The sequence below is a fragment of the Mustela nigripes genome, chromosome 7 (genome assembly GCF_022355385.1).
Source record: "Mustela nigripes isolate SB6536 chromosome 7, MUSNIG.SB6536, whole genome shotgun sequence".
Lineage (NCBI taxonomy): Eukaryota > Metazoa > Chordata > Mammalia > Carnivora > Mustelidae > Mustela > Mustela nigripes.
The window spans coordinates 80,393,056-80,413,404 of record NC_081563.1 but is presented as its reverse complement, the minus strand read 5'-3'; the positions used below and the strand labels follow the sequence as shown (position 1 = coordinate 80,413,404).

Below are 20,349 nucleotides of genomic sequence, written 5' to 3'. Positions count from 1 at the left end.
TATAAGCCAGCAGTTCTGAAAGCTTGGTTCCTGGATCAGCATCACTTGGAAATTGCTAGAAATGTGATGTTCTCAGGCCCCACTCCACATTCTAAATTCAGCTCTGGATGGGTGGGGGTCCAGCAGTCTGTGTGTTGACAGCACTCCCCAGGATGATTCTAATGCAGACATCATCTTGGAGAACCACTGGTCTCCAACCACTGGTCTAGCCAACTGGGAAAAGTAGGGGCTTGAGTCCTAAGCCCTGGGTGTCACCCACAGTAGTTATTTGAACTTGGGGAAGTTTCTTAACTTCAGCTAGCCTCAGTTTCTGGATCTGTGAGTGTGGGTCATTAAGAACTTCCCTTCTGATACTGTTACAAGAATGCCATTTGACAACACATGCAGAAGCCCTCAGCATGAGAACTGGAACACACATATTTCTTTTTCTTTATTTAAACTCAAGGGATCATCAGTTCTAACCTAGAACACAAAACAGCGGGTTGCCCTTTCAGCCAGGTTTCTGAAAGACTGGTGTGTTGTTTTTTTGTTTGTTTGTTTAGAAGGCCGCTCACAACAATTCCGAAAACGTTCTCCACAAGTCACGGCCACAGACAGAGCCATGGTCTCCAGGTGCCAACGGCCACAGGGACTGCAAGAGACAGAAACTTGTCTTCGATGATATGTGAGTGTGGACTCTTTGTTGATGTGGTAAGGGGCAAGGTAAAACAGAAACTCCACAAGTAAGAGGGTTATATGCATGACTTGGTCAGGTGAGTGTTGCTTTCTCAAAGGGAACTGGAGCTTAACTTTGAATGCACCTCAGAGTCCTCATGGGATTTTTGAAAGGCTACAACAGCCAAAGCTACTGGGGCTACATCCAAGATGTCAGGAAGCTAAGGCAAATGGCATCCATGAGCCTTACATTCCTGAGCACCTGCATTTTGGACTGTTGGCAGTTGTATGCTCCCAGAAAGAGAAGCATTTTTGTTTTAGTAAATTATAATGGGCAAAGAATAATAGCGATGCACTCCTGGTTTATTTCATTCTAAAATGCTGTATTCTTTATAATAGCATAAACAGGTCTTAAACAGGAAAATAAATATCCTGTCATCCTTCCCAGCCCTAGCCCTTGAAACCCCAAGTATTGCTTCCATTCCCAGCATCAATTTAAAAGGAGAAGAAACAGGAGAAGAAGAGGAATAAAAATAACATCCTGGGATGCTCTTGAGATTCTGAAAATGATAAAGGAGAAGTGATATAATGATACTGGAAATTATTTAGGCCCTTAAGGAAAATAAATATGTGCCCAGGACAAGTCTGGAAGACAGAAGATACGGTTTCAAGAGTTTGGCTTGAATCCTGGTTTTGACGTTAACTATTAAACACATATCCAGTGCATGTCTGTGTGGGCTCCCCACTAAATCCCAGGGTGGAACAGTGTGCAGCACTGAGTCATCCTGTCCTCTCATTGCTTACAGTCTGAGGGGACAGACTATAATCCACTAACCCCACCCAAAACTGGAAAAAGTAAGGGGTGCCGAATGTCTTCGACCTTACTGGGAAAATGGTAATCATGATACCTCTGTCCCAGAGGTTCTCCTAAGACCCGGTTAGATGAGATCTCCTGAGAGTGACCATCTGGGCAGAAGTAATGACTCCTTCATCCCCATCTTCCACCCAACCTCTTCTCTGGCCCTGACTTCACCCAGGGTATAGACACACTCTATTTATTCACCCCATAGACATCTCAAGAAATGAGAATATGAAGTTATAGTCCTGAATTTATGCTTGGACTTCAGTGAACTAATTAAGGGTACAGAATTGGGGAGTTGAAAGCCAAATCCACATTTTTGGTTTGTTCCACTTACTGAACGCATTCCAAGATAATTGGATTTATGGAAGTTTAAGGGTGGCCCAGGAGGGCGAATGTTTTTCTCTTCTTCCCATAGCGGCTACAGCCGCACTCAACCCCCGCACACTCTTCTGGCCCTCACCATCTCGCCTTCCCTTGGTTTCTCCACTGCCCTAAGCATCAAGTGAGGGAGGTGGTAATTAATCCCTGAGGTGGGTGCATATGATGGAAGGACAGTCCTCGGTCAACCACATATAAATTAGGGTTTGGTGGTATAAATCATTCTCATGAGCTCTAACAATTTGTAAAAACAGGAGATTAAAATTGTGTCTGATGACAACATGGCAGTTTGCATTCAGAAGCCGTAATCTAACAATGCGATCAAACACAATGTGTAGTAGACCCTAAAGTGCTTAAAACCTCCCAACATTTCCAGCAGGTGATGTTAAGGGCATGATATTTAAACACACACACAAGGGTATCACATATATTAATACAATGATATTAAATATACATATGGAAAATTTACATATAAGAAATTTTCCAGTATATAGACCAAAAATCTAAGTCAGAAACAGTGACAAGTAAATGGCCATATTCTGATCTGCAGTTTCTCAGACTACTTACAAAAGGAAATGTTTCTGAATCTGCTGGGGCTATTGGGAATATAATTTTTTCACTTTCTGTGTCAACAAAGCTAATGTCTTCCCATTAGCAATATGTATAATTTTTCTGGCTGACAGCTACAGTAAAACTGTCTTTTTACGGATATAGATATAATGGAATAAAAAAGCACTCTTACATATCCATCATATGGAGAGATAGATGTCATGTTCCAATTGCCATGTGTCCTAGTTGATTTGAAATCCTTAACAGTAAAGTAAACATGCAACTCCAACAGCCAGTCGACCACTGAACTAAGAAAGTCTTGGGAAGATCCATGAAGCTTGAAAAGCAAAACTAGGCATTGTCTCTTCCTTAAAACCATAAAAATCCATGTCCCTCAAGAGATGACTGGACTAGGAAGTCACCCATACTGATGCAGAATGTCTCCCAGGTCCAGTTCATATGTGCTGAGTATTTTTACTAAGGGCCAGGTACATTGGCTAGAGTTAAGATATGAAATTAATTAATCCTCAGTCATTAATTCAGGGCATAGGGAGGCACATGGCTGGCTTCTGCAGGAAGGTGCCTTGGGACCCCAAAACTTCCACCTCCTGCTCCTCTCTGTTCTACACCAGTTTCCCCACCAGCAGCCTCTTTGACAGACAAGGACCTGGCTCCTGTCACTTTCCTCTACTTCTCCTCGCTGAAGGCGTCCACAAGCAGTGAACCAACCAGACAAGCCACCAGTGGGGAAAAAAAAAAAGAGCGAGCTAGAGAAATCGCTCAGGAGTAATTTAGAGTTGATGGAAATCCAGCTACAGTGATCCAAAAAGGAACAGATGCCACACTGTCATTTAATTTTTAAAGCTGCATCATGTAGCTTCTAGATAAAAGTAAACTCATCCTTTTGTATTATAAATACTGGTTAATGGTTGAATAAACATGCGATTCAGACAACAGCTGAATTCAGTGGGCGCTTAATAACAAGTGCTGAATGAACACAACTGAATGAGAATAACATTCCCAGAAGAGTAAGGCCTGCAGTTTTCCCCCCCAGTGAATATAAGGAATCTAAATGCAGGTAAGTTTAAATTCATGGCTTCTCAACCCCTTCTCCTATGTTACTTACCAATTAAACAGGCACCAGTTTATGTCTTCGGGATGTAGAGGGAACCAAACAAAATAACACTTATTTTTAAAAATGTGATCTAGGTCAGCTTGTTCTGTGTAATTTGCAGGCTCAGATTGGTGGCAGAGTGGCTGCACCTCCCTGACATTTAGCCATGCTCAACACTCACTACTTGACAGCCACGGTTTTAAGGTGATGCTGGTGTGATTGCCAAACTTTTGTTTAAAAAAATCTGTAAGAATTTATGTCAATAAGTGACAGCACTTGATTCAACTCAAAGCCTAGAAACTGATCTTAGTAGTGTGAAGCCATGAGCTGCAGATTTCTTTGTGTCATAATTAGTGTCAGGGGAGTTCTTGGCCCAGGAACATCAAGAGAGAACAACTGTGTCGTGAAGGCCTCAGTACAGAAGTCCTGAGCAGAGCTGAGTGGTGAAATGCTTGGCTGGGAAATCAAGTCCCCTTTCCCAGCAACCATATTGCTGTGTTGGGGAGCCAGCGAATCCTGAATGCCAGGACTGCCTGCTGCTCCCAGAAGGATGTACTGTCTCCTGCCCATATTTCACAAGGAAGAGTCAGTCACGATCATCACATTCAGCACCACCACCAAACATTCCATCTGTCCCTGTGCACCCGTAACAGGAACCCAACTACTTAAACCCCCCGACATTGAGAAAAGACTCCCTCAGCCACGTGGTGCTGAAGGCCATGGAGTGTGAAATGTGGCTGGGAAGGAAGAAGGATTGGCATTTGTGATATAATTATGCTCAGCAAATCTATAGCTGAAAGGATTTAATTTTTTAGAGGATAGGAAGAGTTGTGTATGTAAAAGGTCAGATCTCTTCTGGCATGATTTAGTCAGAGGACACCAATTGAAATCCTTGAGGTGACAGTATGTTGGGGCAGGTGCTCCCACGGAGGGCTTACAATTACCATTTGTTTTTTCCTGAAGGTCCCCCTTCCCCACCTTTCCTGGTAGACCATTACTACACCTTTTTTTTTTTTTCCAAGATTTTATCTATTCATTTGTGATAGAGAGAGTACACAGAGCGAGAAAGAGAGGGAGAAGCAGACTCCCTGCCGAGCAGAGAGCCTGATGCGGGACTTGATCCCAGGACCCTGAGAACATGACCTCAGCTGAAGGCAGACACAACCGACTGAGCCACCCAGGTGCCCCCCCATTAGTACACCTATATGTTCTTTATATGTAATTCTCTACTTTATGAGATCCCGGTCTCTCAGCCAAGTTATTTTGTTCTAACTGGAACAGTAATAGAGAGAGAGAGAAAAAGGGAAAAAGACTAAGCTCGGGGTGGTGGGGAGTAGTGAAGGACAATGCTTCAGACCTCCCTGATTGAAATCTTAGTTCTCTGATCACTTTAAGAGTTTTGTAAAATTATTTTATTTTAAATGTCACACCCAGAGAAGAACAACAAAGTGATGAGTTTCCGTTTCAATAGAAAGTGGCTTTTGACTAAATGACAAAAACCTGCAACACTTAGCCTGTGCATCCCAGAAAACATGCTGTTTTCTGTGCATGACCAGGAGAGAAGCAGTCATGGGCAGGAGCCCATGGCCTGCATGAGATGCAATGAGTGTTCACTTGTGCTTCTGAGAAGCCGGACTCTGGAGACCCTGGGGCCCCAGCCAGCATCAAGCTAATGGAAACCAAAAGTGCATTTGAATCCTTGCTGCTTAAATGCAGTCTAGTCTACCTGCTTCCTTCAAGAAGCACTCATAAAGTCAATCCCAGCCTGCCAGAGACCCTGACTCTAAAGTGCCCTCCTAAATCATGTTCACTTCAGTGGATTAAAAAGAATTACAGTTTCCCCCACTAGCTGAAGATAGAGCATTCATATGAAATCATTTGTAAGCCAAAATTGTGTAATGCAAAGAGTATCCCAGCTTTCCGAGAGCTCACCTTGCACTACTACTTCACTTGGAAGAGAGACCTACCCTAGTACAGTAAGGTTTTTTTTCGGATACATTAAGATCCTCTCCAGATTAGCAAAAACCATTCTAGGTCTTTCGTAAAAGCCAAGTGGCTTGTACCGCAAACTTTGAGAAAGCAGGGGGTTGCCTGCACCTAACTTCTTACACATTCTTCTTTGTAAAGAAAGTACTTCAAAGCTGAGGGACACAGTAACACCCATGGGACTTATCAGATGACAAGCTGACAGGATCTCGGATGATGAATTCATTTGGTATGCAGTTGCCTATCTGTCTGATTTGGACTCCAGCTTCCCTAAGAAAATTATCCAGATTTCTGCTGTGCCAAGGAACCTGTTTGTTCAAACACATTGAGCTCCCATCCCTGCCAGTTTTCACAAAACAGGCGGCTCTGCTGGGGGGGAGGAGAGGGAGGGTGAGGTGGGGGGGTGTATCTCACAGAGGTAGGAATTACAGAAAGAAGGCTGCCAGCCTCTCCGTGGGAGACCATTCAACTCTATCTCAGCCTTGGAGCAGAACAAAAAGCAAGGTAGCTTTAATGCTTCTCTGCCAGAAGAAATACCAGGGTGGCTCAAACCCTGTTGCTGCTCAGAACTAAGGCTGCGTGTTTATAGGTGGGGTAGTGGGAGGGTGAGAGAAAAAAAACATTCTATTTGGATCAAGTGTTGAGTTTTTTTTTGTTGTTGCAGAGAGCTCTTACAACAAAGATACACATGGCTAAGCCTTGGCTTTTAAAAAGATCACTCACAAGCCCCATTTCTGAAGAACCAAAGATACACAGTTAGTTACGTGTGTGATGTTTAATTGAACTTCTGTTAGGTTCATTGATGTATCATCATAAAATACCATCACTGTGAAAAAACAATATGAGGAGTGTTATTATCTAAATGAAAAAGGAAAACTCGAGGCTTTTCATGTTTAAAAAAAAAAAAAAAAGATTGGATCACAGATCTGTTTGAACACTGAAATAATTAGATTTTATTGTAGTAAAGACTTGGCCAAGTTATAGTCTATAACTGCCACAGTGGTGATGACAGTTCTGCATCCCTCCTGACTTGTACATTGCCGTCAGAGTGGTGCCTTCATGATAGCATGCACCCACTACACTACTGGACAGTGTTGGTGGCATCCCATTGGCCCCACTGCCTCTGTAATGTTCTGGTCTAGGAGTGGGGCACTGGAAATCACCTGAAAGGAGAAAATGAGCCAATTATCCTGCAATCTTCAGTGACTCAGTGTAGTGAGCCCTCCATTACATGCGAAGATAAGAATTCTTACTAATGTGTTTGTAAATGGCCTCTGGATGGTACACTTTTTTCCCAGCATCTCAGGTTAGTGTCAGCTGCTATGATACAGTCAGAAAATTAGATGTGTTACTTATCCATGTGCACTATTATGAGAGTTTGTGACTCAACCTCTGTATCAGGTCTAAAAAGTACATTCATAGGCTGCAGATAAGAACAGTGGTGATTAAGGAACATGTATGAAGAATTAGGAGATCCTACTGTCCCTAAGGGTAAGTTAGAAGGCTAGTTGAAACTAAGATGCCATACCTTATTGCTGGGAGAATTCTTTCTTGAAAATGAAGTGCATTTGAAATGATGATCTATTAGTGAAAAGGTTTGCAAAACCAGGCAAAAAAAGATTGACCAAACTCATATACTAGAGTGTGGAGTCGATAATGATGTGGAGAATTTCAAGTTGCCATGGAGACGTTCTCTGGCTTGTTGGCTGTGATGCTGCACCCCATCAGAAGCCACCACTCTCTTCTAAACTCAAAAATGAATTCAGCTATTCAGGGGGGATTCATGGACCTTCTACCATGTGCCTAAAACTATAGGGTGGGGAAGGTCAAAGCATAGGCCACAGCATAGGCCCTGCTGAATGTGTACCAGCTACAGAGCTGCCCACATGCCAGGACTTAGCCCTACAGCTCAGGAGGTAATTAAATGTCTAAAAGTGTAATGTAAACAGGAAGGGGCATCCAGGAAGGACAGAGATGAGCATGGATCAAGTTACCAAGAGGATCTCACAACATAAGAACTTGGGGGAGTGGTAACTCATAGAAGGAACTCAGTGAATATGCACGAAGTGAGCAGAGTATTCCAGGTGGGAGGAAAAGGATGAGCAGAGAGGTTCTAAGACAGAGATGGCATGTAAACACCACAGCAAGGAAGACACCCATGGCTGTGGTTGAGGGCCTTGGGGAGTCATTGGTACAGTTCAAGAGTTAGGCAAGATCTTTGGCGGGCTGAACTGAGATTGATTCTTTGGGAGCTGGAGATTGATTTTAGGTCTATGAGTAGGATGGTGATGTAATGAAAGCCATGTTTTACAAACACAGTCAAGGTTTGTTAAAGCTCAGGATAGGTTGGAGGGAAGTAAAACTGGAGGTCAATAGAGGTGATGAAAGCCAGGCCTGGGTGGTAGATGTGGTCCATAAGGAAAGGAAGGATCTTTACAAGGAGAATGCGCTCACAACATCTGATAACAGGGAAGAGGAATAGATGAAGATACCGGAACTCCTCTCCTGAGCAGATAGGCTCTGTGAACTCATCTGAAGCTCAGGAGTCAGGTCTGGGTGTGGGCTAGAGGTAAGGTCTGCCCTTCTATGCTGGGACATTTAGCAACAACACAACAAAAAATAATGGAGAAGATTCTTAGGACAGTGCAACTATTCTCTATGATACTGTAATGGTGAATAAACATCTTTATACATTTCTTATACCCCACGGAATGCACAAGACCAAGAGTGAACCCTAATGTAACTATGGACTTTGGGTGGTAATGACAGGCCAGTGGAGGTTCATCAGTTCTAACTAATGTGCCTCTCTGGTAGGGGATGTTAAGGAAGGTAAGAGAGGCTGGTGGGAGAGGGGCAGGAGGTATTTGACAACTCTCTATACTTACCATTTAATTTTGCTGTAAACCTAAAACTGCTCTGAAACATGAAGTCCATGAAAAAACAAAAACAGTAGCAACACGTATTTAAATTTCAGAATTGGAGTCTAAGACCAGTATTCAAAAGTCAGTGTTCAAAGGTCAATGCGTGGGCAAGGAAGGGAAAACCACATGTAAAGTCAACTAAAACCCATTCAAATGGAAGAAGTGTGAACATCTAGGAGATGAACTAGAGAAACAGAGCCAGTAGGAGCAGGGCCTTCCTATGAAGGACACCTCAGGCCCCACTGCCATGGAGATCCCCACTCCCAAGATGAAGGAAAGGTTTCAGGCCTAACGGCAAGAATGATAGAGGGATGGTGAGCCAAAGACGGGGAGTTTCATTTTACACATTAAGGAAATTGTGTAACTATGTCCCTTATTTCTTTGTTGGGAAAGTTAAATATTCTCAGCACATTACCACAGTAATACAGTGTTTTATGGGGAAGTAAAAGAAAACCAAGGTCCTTTTCTCACCTCCATCATTTGCACTTGAAACTAAATGGTTTGTTTATTTGTTTAATTGATTAAAACCATTAAGATGAGGATAAACTTTTGGGATTGTCACGGTGCACATGGCATTTCTAAGCATTTTTGATAATCCCCTTTGAGTAAAAGGATTCTCTGACCACCTAATATTGCGGTAAGGGAAAAGACCAATTAGAATCTGAAAGAGGAGCGTTCAGAATAAGCATGTAACAATAGGTGAGTCATTCTGTGATTAATATCACTATTTACATCTTACCTCTCGTTTGGGGAGTCCTGGCTTATATTGGATATTCATGAATAGATCAAGTTTATTGATTATATAAAGACCCATAATATAAAAAAGTATATGTGTACCTAGAGTATGCAGATTTTTAAAAATCTATCAGACTAAGCATAAAAGGTACTGTCTGATGAGTAGCTTAGCATAACTTGGAGTCATTACACACACTCGGATCTGTCTCTGTATGAATTACCTTCATCTCCCAGCAGAGTTAGTGCTGGCCAGGGTTATTGCTTTAATAATGCACATGTCTGCTGTTAATGTTTACCAGCTAGCTAATCAGAACTCTGGAGAATACATGCCATGTTTGCATTGTTACAAGGTAGACATCACTTTACAATTAACTTCATTACAACTGGAATATAATGATACAGTGTTACTTCTTTTCATGTTCCACAGGGAAACCCTAAAATAATTATATATAGATACATGCAACTGTATTTATGCATATAATGACATGTACTTTCATAAGAATACATAAACATACATCCATACATGTCCATACAGTTATTATTAGGTATATTTATGATCTTTACATTAAAAAGGGATTGTTGTATACAAATATTGTGTAAAATAAGATTTTTTACTTGTTTTCTTAACCATGCAATAAGAAATCTGATTCATAAATTAGGCACTGGGGAACCATGTTAAAATCACTATAAATGTAAACTATCTGCATATATTGAGTGTGTTTTTAATAGCTAATTTAAGAGAAAAAGAATTGTGATATTTCACATATACACAGTAATTTGGGAATGCAAAAGTGCTTGATTCTATATTAAACAGACTTTGAAAATTGTGATTCAAGTTTGAGTAAAAGGGAAGAATATTTTCAAAAGATCTTGCACTTACACAATAATGGCATTTAATATTCTCTCCTATAGGCCACGCAGTGCAGATTATTTTATGCAAGAAGCTAAACGGATGAAGCATAAAGCAGATGCAATGGTAAGACCCTTTTCTCTCCAGATATGTTCTTCCAAATTATGTTTGTACTGCAGCTTCATCACTGGGGCCATATAACTGGGGTAATTATAAAATCTATTACAAGGATGGCTGGGTCTGTTAAATGGAGAAATGTTTATATAATCAAGTGTTCATAGCCCAATAAATTATGACTTCAACCAATAATGTCTGACTGGGAGAAAGTCCTGGATAAATGAATATTTCAATTTAGTTCTAAAGTTTGAATAGTAACTAGAGGCAATGGAGTCAGTGGGTGGTAGTATTTTGTTCCTTTAAAAAAAAAAAATCTAGGTTTGCATTTTTCTTTCTTATTAGCCTGGCCAGCCCTTGGCTTGGTCCCAGGATCAAATCCCTTTTCAAAAAGACTCCTGTTTTGCCTGTCTATCTGCCAAAATTAATACTTCCTCTGAAACTGTATAACACAGAAACTATTATGCTGCATATAAGACCCTAAAGTCACCATGACTTGATGTTTAAAAAAAAAAATACAACTTAGTTAGATAATCTCCTGTCTTGGAAAGCTTGACTATTCCAGGCAAGACATAGAAAACTTCTAACTTTTTCTATGAGTAATCACATTGTTGTTCCATCTTACGGTCTCCTCCAAAGAGACTTTTTCCTACCTAGTAATTCCAGTTCTGTTCCCCTCCAGCATTCCTAACTGGCATCAGGGTGCTGCAGATGAATAAGGCATTTCAAATGCCCTTCAGGGTATTATTCCAGTGTTGAAGATGCTGAAACCAGAAGCGTACTCCTCCCAGTGCTAGTGATGTTGCCAATCAAACATTTATTTGTAAGAAGATCTCTGCCTAGGGACATGGGGTTGCAGGGGAGATAAGCAGAGTTATCAGAAAATAGACAAAGGAAATGGAAGGTCTAGTTCTTCTCCTCACAACCCCACAATGTGGTGGAGAGTTCTTCACCTGAAGAAGCCGATGCCTGGTCACTATTAAAGAAGAGCACCGAATGTTAAAGCAGAGTGGGATTTTCCTCCTGAATCACCCAAGGTTTACCAAGATCATTCCTTCTGGTCGTGTTACCAAATGTGGCCTTGCCTATCAACATGCTGTTCCATCCAAGCTGATGCCCTCCCAGCCTCTGAGCACACCTCACTCATCCCAGTGCAGGCTCCTGCAGCCACAGAGCCTCACACAGACACTCACAGCTACTCACACCTCCAGCTTCCTCACTAAACCCAGCCAAATCATACCCATTCCTTCCTACTCTCATTTTCAGGTCTCCCCCCGAGGCCTCCGCAGCCCCTCTGAACCCCTGACTTGCTCCCTTCCTACCATCTCTTTGCATTGGACTTTTGGCTTTGCATTTTCTCAGTTAATCACAGACTGCCTTGTACTTTGAACTATATTGTGGGTGCACGTTTTTTCTTTTCAGATATATTCTGGGTTCCTGGAAGGAGCTTTTGTGAATCAAGTGCACACTACACAGAACTGGGTGCTGTAGAAAATACTTGTTGAATGAAATGAACTCCTTGGTCTGAAAGCATTGCCAAGAAATATTCCTCTATGGCCTATTAGATTTATAAGCTGTTTAAAAACTTGGTTTGCCATGGAGGGAGGGTTTTGCTCTCCATTGGTGTTTTCTACAGTATCCACTATGAATGAGAATTGTTTTTAGAGGCAAGACCTAGTATAATAGAGTATTTGTGTAATTCTGTTTGTGTTGATGAATGAGTATGTGAAAACTGGGAAGATTATACAATCCAAATTTAGAATACGTAATTACCACAGAGAGTAACAATATATGAAAGTAGGAACTTGATATGTAAGTTCAGATTTATGAGATGCTGATTTCCTCCTCAGTGATGTGGGAGGAAATTAGCATAAATTGGACAACTTGAGGTCATCCCCCAAGTTTTTTTTTTCTTATTTAGCATAGCATGGAGGGACAAGGATGGAAGTTGCCCAGCAATTACGGGTTAGAAAGAGAAAGAGAAATTAGAGCAACCGTGTAGTTCTGACCAATTCTGATTGGCAGCTGTTGTATGGATTTGGGACATAGCTGTCTGTAACCATTCATTCACCTACCCTCAGCCAGTAGCAATTTGTGAAAATAACTAGAGAAGGAAGCATTCTATTTTTTTCTTCTCTCGGCTCCATTCACAGGATTTTGGAACTCAAAGTCGGGTTTCTCAAATAAAGCATATAGACTATGTGACAGTGCTGTTTAAAAAAAAAAAAATTGTACTTAGGGAAGACACTCTATTAACTCTGTTGATCAGGTGGAAAAGTTTGGGAAGGCTTTGAACTATGCTGAAGCAGCTTTGTCATTTATTGAGTGTGGAAACGCAATGGAACAAGGCCCGATGGAGTCGAAATCTCCTTATACAATGTATTCGGAAACAGTAGAGCTCATCAGGTAAGCACTTTGTCTTGTTGGGGAAGTGGAGGGGGTAAGGAATGTATGTCAGTTCTCTGAAAACAGAGAAAAGAATCCCAGCCTTCACTATCAGCTACCAAGAACTAAGGTTCATCCTCACAAAGAGGAATGTAAGATTTTGCAAGGCACTTTAACACACCCTGCTTCCTTTGCTTTCTTTGTGAGTGAGTAGGAGAGCTCTTCTAACCCTCGATTGCTACAGAAAGAAAGCTGAGTCCAAGTGAGATGTGACATGCCTACCTCACCCAGGTGGGAGTGGCAGATTTTGAACTGATTTCACCTTTATACTGTCTTTTTTAAAAAAAAAAGTCTGATTCAGGTTAGTATCATAAAAATCCTAACTCTATCAGTAAATGATTCAGGAGTATTCAATGAGAGAAAAGATTCAGGGGTATTTTAGGAAAGGAAATCTTTCCAGTGATATGCTGTCTCAGAGGATACTGATGTTTTGGTCTTAGACCTGAATAGGAACACCATCCCTCACCTGCAGTGAGACATGTAATGTGAACAGAAGCAGGGTTCTAACATGGGCACATCAAGGGATTGGTTGGGAGACTCTTGTCTTCCATCATGGAGACCCAGAAATATACATCTTTAATGTGTTTTTAAGGAACCCTTAAGGAAATCTCATCCATGAACCATACTGAGAACTTTGTCATACAGTTTATGTCTCTAGTTAATTCAACTGCTTGGATAATATTTAATACCCACAGGTAAAACTATTCTTCTCCAAAACTAACTTTAAGAGACTTTTCTAATTCTGGAATTCTTTGCAACCTAAGATTAGGTATTTACTCTGTCACTCCAGATGAAAGATTTCTAGCCATCTTAGGTCATAACCTTTTTGATCTGCATTGGCCCAAAGATGCAAGTTGGTATTGTATACCACTTTCCTTCAGTAAGTAGTTTCCAACCTTTGAAACTGTCATCTCAGTATCAGAGTACACGTCATCTTCATAAAATACCTCTTAATAATGTTTTTTAAAAATTTTTTAATGTTTTGAAAGTCAACACTGTTCAGTCACTTTTCTTATTAAAATATTTCTACTATATCAATGTATTGGTGATTTCCTCATTCTATTTTCTTTTTTTTTATTTTTAATTTTTTATAAACATATAATATATTTTTATCCCCAGGGGTATAGGTCTGTGAATCGCCAGGTTTACACACTTCACAGCACTCACCAAAGCACATACCCTCCCCAATGTCCATAACCCCACCCCCCTTCTCCCAGCCCCCCTCCCCCCAGCAACCCTCAGTTTGTTTTGTGAGATTAAGAGTCACTTATGGTTTGTCTCCCTCCCAATCCCATCTTGTTTCATTTATTCCTCATTCTATTTTCTTAAATGGCATGCTCTTTTTGTCAGTGAAGGCAAGAAATCACCATAGTAAAATACTTAAAATTACTCTAAGAGATCCTAGATTCTTCCATTGCTTCCTCAGAATAAGGCACAAACTCATATCCACAAGCACGTAAGAAAATGGTGACACTGGATGGGCACAAAGAAGTAAGGTGCCCTAGAATGCAAGTATGCAAGTGCCTCCAACACAGGGAATTGGGAGGGGGTGTTCTGGTTTGTTTGTTGATATATCCCTAATCCCTGGAACAGTTCCTGCAATGTAGTATGTGCTCAATAAATATTTGAATGAACAAATAAGTCGGAGGGCCTATGGTGAACTGGAGTGTGCATGACCCCCTTTAAGGCATTCAAATTTTAAAAAATAAATAAACAAATGCAAACAACAATAAAGCCTGATGTCAGTCAAATACACCTGGAGGTGTGATGTGCTACACTTGCTCCACACCAGGGTTAGGACTCTGGTGTGTTCACTGATGCACGTGTCATTGCATGTTGGAGAATATAATCTATCTTCTAGATAACTCAGACTGAATAGAATCCCTTAAACCACTTAGAAAACTAAGACAAAGAAATTTTTCTTATCTGAGTTGGAAAATAACATTAATTCACCACCTTAAATCTGCATGTTGCCAACCAGGCTTAAGATTCTTCTCCCACACTGAGAAACACCGGGAGCTGGGAGCACTGGCAAGGGAGATCTCCTCACAACTGTCCAGCTCAGGGTACCCTCTTTGTCCCCAGAGGTGGAGAATTCCTTTCTCCCCAAGAGATACCAAGCACCACAAATCAAAATGGCACCACAAAGACTCTGAAAATTAAATTGTAATTGGAACTACAGCCCAGAAGTAGGCCAGACCTACCTGCTAAACCTAAACAGTGTGACTTCCTTTTAAAAGAGAAGATTTAGATAGGATCCAGGGTCTCCTAACATAAGAGCCAAATGTCCAAGTTACAATAGAAGCTCACTCATCATACCAAGAAACAAGAAATGACAACTGGAATGAGAAAAGATAGCCATTTGACACCAATCACCAAGAAGAATCAGACACTGGAATAATCTAACAGGGATTTTAAAGCAGCCATCATAAAAATGCTTCAACAAACAATGATAAATTCTCTTGAAAGAAACAAAAAATCAAAAATCTCAGCAAAGAAATATGTTATTTTTAAAAAAGAACTAAACATAAATTGCAGAAATGAAAAAGATAGGAGAAACAAAAATCTCACTGGATGGGCTCAGTAGTAGAGTGGAGATGTGTTGGTGTATAACCCTTTCAAGAGCTTCCCATATGTAATCTGAATCTTCCTCCTACACATTGTGAGTGGGTAGACACAGGGGGAAAGGGGCAGACCACTCCAGTTTGGTGGGTGGCAGGTTAAATAAGCAAAGAGAACTTACTCGGGTGGCCAGAAGATGAATGGATCCCTGCACCTGCGCACCAGATCTTAAAGTTTATATAGAGGCCTTAAATGGGCTCAGCCAATACCCTGTGCAGATATTCTCCACGCCATATCACTATCTCAAGGTGTATCCTTGCAGCAGCCTCTGGGAGCAGAAAAGGAAGTAGAACCCACATTTCAAGGACAAGGGAGGAGGTGAAGAGCCTCCAGTGACCTGGGACCAGCTCACAGGGTCCAGGTCAACTGGCAGTCACAGCTTTTTGAAGACCTTTCTCAACAAAACAACAGAGGATAGAATTAGTGATCCTGAGAACAGAAAATAGAATTTACCTAACATGCACAACAAAAAGAAAAGAAACTGAAAGAAAAAATGGATAGATCCTCAAGCACAGGGACAAAAGATCCAACGTGTGTATCATTGTAGTCTCAGGAGAGGAAGCAAGTGCGGCTCAAAGAGTATTTGAAGAAGTAATGGCTGAAACTTGCCAAGTTTGGCAAAAGACATAAACCTACAGTTATAAGAAGCTGAGAAAAAACCCAAGTAGGACAAAACAAAAAAATGCATGCCAAGACACATCATAACAATGTTTCTGAAAACTAAAAACAAAAACCAAAAAATCCTGAAGATAACAGGAGAGAAATGACACATAACCTGTAGGGGAGCATCAGTTCATATGACAGCAGACTTCTCATCTGAAACCACGGAGGAAAGAAGAGAGTGGCATGACATTTTTCAAGTGCTGAAAGAAAAAAACCCTCAACCTGTGAATTTTAGATTCAATGCAACTTCATTATACAGGGATGAAGAGGAAATAAAAATATTCTCCAACTAAGAAAAACAAAATGCTTGTTTTTAACCTATGAAGATTGACTAAAGGAAGTTCCTCAAACAGAAAGGAGATGACAAATGAAGGAATCTTGAAGCATCAGAAAGGAAAAAGAACAACAGAAGAACAGAGATAAGGATTCATGTCATAAACTATCCTCCTCATGAGTTTTACAAATCCTATTCAGTGATGAAAAGAAAAATTATACCACCAGCTGATATTCAAGATAACATTATTTAAAAGGGAGTAAAGTAAAGGGACCTAAAAGGAAATAAATTCTCCACTCTTCACTCCAATTGGAACATGTTAACACCAGTGAATTTCAGTAAGGCACATATGCATTTGTAAGAAACCAAAGCAACTACTAGGAAAACTGTGCACAGAGATAGAGACCTTACAAATCTGCATGGTGGGGAGCTAGTATAATAACAGTAACATTTCTTAAGTATTTACAGTGAACTCTACCCATACATCCTTTCAACAGTGCTATGTGATCAGCAATATTAGTCTTATTTTATTGGTAGGGAAATTGAGGCTAAATTCCAATTTGAACCCAGAACTTTCTGACCATTCACCTACTGTCTCAGCTCTCTCAAAAAATCTGCAAGTAACTTGGTATATTATTGGGAGAATGGGATGACCATAGTCCCCTTGGTTTAGAGAAATAAGAGGGATTACGTAAAGTGCATAAATGCCACTAGTTGTGCACATGGGACACTTACGCAGCCATCAAAGTAAGAGTTCCTGAATAATGAAAGAGGCGTAAATCCAAGCATTCATCTGAGTACAGGGAGTGAACATTTTTCTGGATATTGGTTTAGAAGGATTGAACTTCACTCCATCTTGTCAACCACTCAGCCATAAGTCTAAATTAGTAAAAATGGATGTGTCACCTTGACTCATCTTGTATTACTCTCAACTGTCTGTAGCATTTGGACTTGTATTGTTGAGGAACAGAAACTGTCTAGATGGTCCTAAAAGTTATTTTGTTCTAGTTGTCATAGTAGTGTCATGCTTCGGGGAAAATGGGGCTACTTCAGCTAGCTTTTAAGAAAGAATTAACAAATGGGGCACCTGGGTGGCCCAGTTGGTTGGGTGCCTGATCTCAGGGTCCTGAGATCAAGCCCCATGTCGGGCTCCATGCTCAGCGGGAAATCTGCTTGAGATTCTCTCTTTCCTCTCCCCTCCCCCCTCCCTCTTTAGAGAAGGCAGGAAGGGAGGGAGGGAGGGAAGAAGGAAGGGAGGAAGAGAGAAAGAGAAGAGAGAGAGAATTAACAGCAAGTACTATGAAAAACTAAGTATTGGGCAAAGAGAACTTCAGTCATAAAAGATGTTTTATTATTAATGAGAAAGCTTCTTTAAAATTTCTTTTGTTGTTGTTGGTTTTTTCCCCCTAGGTATGCTATGAGACTAAAAACCCATTCAGGCCCCAATGCAACACCAGAGGACAAACAATTGGCTGCATTATGGTGAGTGCATAATATCAGCTTAAAACACCTTTCTCGGGGCGCCTGGGTGGCTCAGTAGGTTAAGCCGCTGCCTTCGGCTCGGGTCATGATCTCGGTCCTGGGATCGAGTCCCGCGTCGGGTTCTCTGCTCGGCGGGGAGCCTGCTTCCTCCTCTCTCTGCCTGCCTCTCTGCCTACTTGTGATCTCTCTCTGTCAAATAAATAAATAAAATCTTTGAAAAAAAAAAAAAAAACCACCTTTCTCAGCCTTGTATATGTTCATTGGTAAACCAGGTGCTGAAAGGCATACGTTTTTCTAGTGTCTTCTGACATGCAAAACCAAATGCAGTTCTAATGGTGACCAGGGAGAGTCCTCACTGTTTCTTGTTGCTATACCATGCATGATCTGAATTCACAGTGATTGAGAATCAACAGGTCCATTACACAAGAATAATTGTTACTCTATGTGATTGTGTATGTCTCTGTGTGTGCCTGTGTGCACACATGCATGTACCTATCCGTGTGTAGGTATGCACACCCAACTTTAAAATCAGGTAGGTCTGTGCTTTAATAATTTGAATGTGAATTGTGCCAAGTGTCATTTTTCTTGTTTAACACTTTAGACACAATCAAAATAATCCATTTGTCTATGTACATGTGGGATTAGTATGACTGAATCAAGATGATGGGCTGAAGTTCTCAACACATCAGTCTAAGGAACAAGTTCATTACACTGTAATAATAGAAGAATTTCTTTTAAACTGTTCCAATATGTAATAGATCTTTTGTATATCTGTAATGATTACAGTGGTACTAATTATGTGAGGATAATAGTTTTCCCCATTACATTTCCTTGGGACATCTCATCCCACTCTCCCAAATCACAGGACACCTACCTGTAGAAATCCAACATTCTTTGCTCTATGGTGATTCACTCCACTCTAGAACCTAATCTACAAGGCGGAGAATCAAGTGTCAAGGAATGTAACATCAACATACACAGAAGAGAGTGTCCTCGGGTAGTTTTCCATCATCTGCAATCTGATGTGCTCAGAAGAGACTAGAAAGTTATATGTGGTATGTTGGCATTCCAGCATGTCAGCACCAGATCTGAGGTAGCAAATAATTATGAGTGAAAAGCTCCAAGGAAAGGAGGGTATGTCTCAGGAAAGGCTTTCTGCGTTCTTTTCAAAGTTCAATACTAGGATTAACAAATTAATAATGATTAATAATACTTCATATTATATAAGATAGAATACTAATATGTAAATAATAAATATAAAACAATAAAATAATAACTACTCTCAGCATTGAATTCTTTCTGCTTATAAGACATTTGTACCTGTTATTTTATTTGAACTACTTCTAGTCCAGTAAAGTAGTTTAAAAATAAAGGGAATACAAACAGGTAAAGAGCTATTCTTTCAGCTAAGCCAACACTGCTGAGGTCCTGGGCACCAGGGGGCAGTCAGAAAGGAAGGTGGCTCCGGCCAGAGACTCACCCAGCCATGGTGAGAGCTGTGTGTTAGCACTCCCTCACTCCTCCCATGGAGAGAGACTGCCCTCTAGTGGCAGAAGAAGAAAATGGCCTGTCCCTTAGCACCAAGAAAGAAGCAATAAAGCGAGGATCTAGTGTAAATGTATTTATGGTGTACTCCTTAGAATTTTGAATTAGATCTTTTGAACACAAGGAAAGTCAGATACTTAGCAGACATAAACATAAGTATAATAGTATTTCGTACACATAATCGTGAAATAAATATGGGGTGCCTTCGAACAACAAGAGTTTTTGTTTAAGTCTTGTTGGCAGAGGACACACTCATGCTCCCAGCACCCATTTCTCTCTTTCCGCCTCAGTTACCGCTGCCTGGCTCTCCTGTACTGGCGGATGTTTCGGCTCAAAAGGGACCACGCTGTGAAGTATTCAAAAGCACTTATCGACTATTTCAAGGTATTGTCTGACTAGTGGGCAGCATTGTTGCTTGTGCCCAGTGGTCTCCCGGTCAAGGACATTTTTGAGGAGCCTAGTAGAATCCCTGGCTTTGGGGGGCATACAGGACCCCTCTGATATCAACAGTAACCCCCTTTATGATGTATTCACGGTGTTCAAGTCCCAGAAAATGACCTTGTCAGCCTGTCTAATTTATCCCCCTGCCTTGTGTCCAAGTACTTTCACAGTCTCAAGAGAAAGAAGATCCAATTACCCACTCCAGTGTCCTAGGAAACTCCTCTTCATAGCTAACAAATTCCTCATGTTCGTTTACAGCTTCTTCCTCTTGGAAGTAACTACTTAGAACTTCCTCATAGCTCCCTCCAGTAGCTCATTTAATTTTTAGTAAGGGTGTTGTTTTAAATGACAAGAAATGGCTCAATGGAATACAGAGGCACTAGGACAATGGCAGTAGGTAAATATAAGGGTAGAATTGGAAACCAGGCTAACTTCTACCTATCTCAGGAAATGAAATCATTTTCACTGGGGGAATGAAAAAAAAAAATCTTATCTGCTGTACTTGTGAAATGGACATGAAGTTATAATTCATTTGAGATTTCTCGGTCTCCTTGCTGTCCATTTATCTTCAGAAACAAGAAATGTATACCACTTCCACCTCTAAGAACCATTTGTCAGATATACACCATCATTTAGTTCCTTTAATTTACTGCCCAACCTCCACTTCTTAGAGATCACCTCTGTTGACCAGGCTGTGTTGGAGTTTCCATGGGC

The 20,349-nt window shown here is 40.8% G+C and overlaps 1 protein-coding gene across 1 annotated transcript in view; it reads left to right on the top strand.

Annotated features, from left to right (window-relative positions):
• Window positions 1-20,349, top strand: part of AFF3 (ALF transcription elongation factor 3) — a 535,863-nt gene that overhangs the window by 506,838 nt on the left and 8,676 nt on the right. Inside the window, exons 16-20 of the mRNA XM_059406264.1 lie at window positions 543-664; window positions 10,112-10,175; window positions 12,433-12,569; window positions 17,578-17,649; window positions 19,485-19,578. Of these exons, the coding sequence (XP_059262247.1) occupies window positions 543-664; window positions 10,112-10,175; window positions 12,433-12,569; window positions 17,578-17,649; window positions 19,485-19,578 (489 nt within the window). The remainder of the gene's footprint in view (window positions 1-542; window positions 665-10,111; window positions 10,176-12,432; window positions 12,570-17,577; window positions 17,650-19,484; window positions 19,579-20,349) is intronic.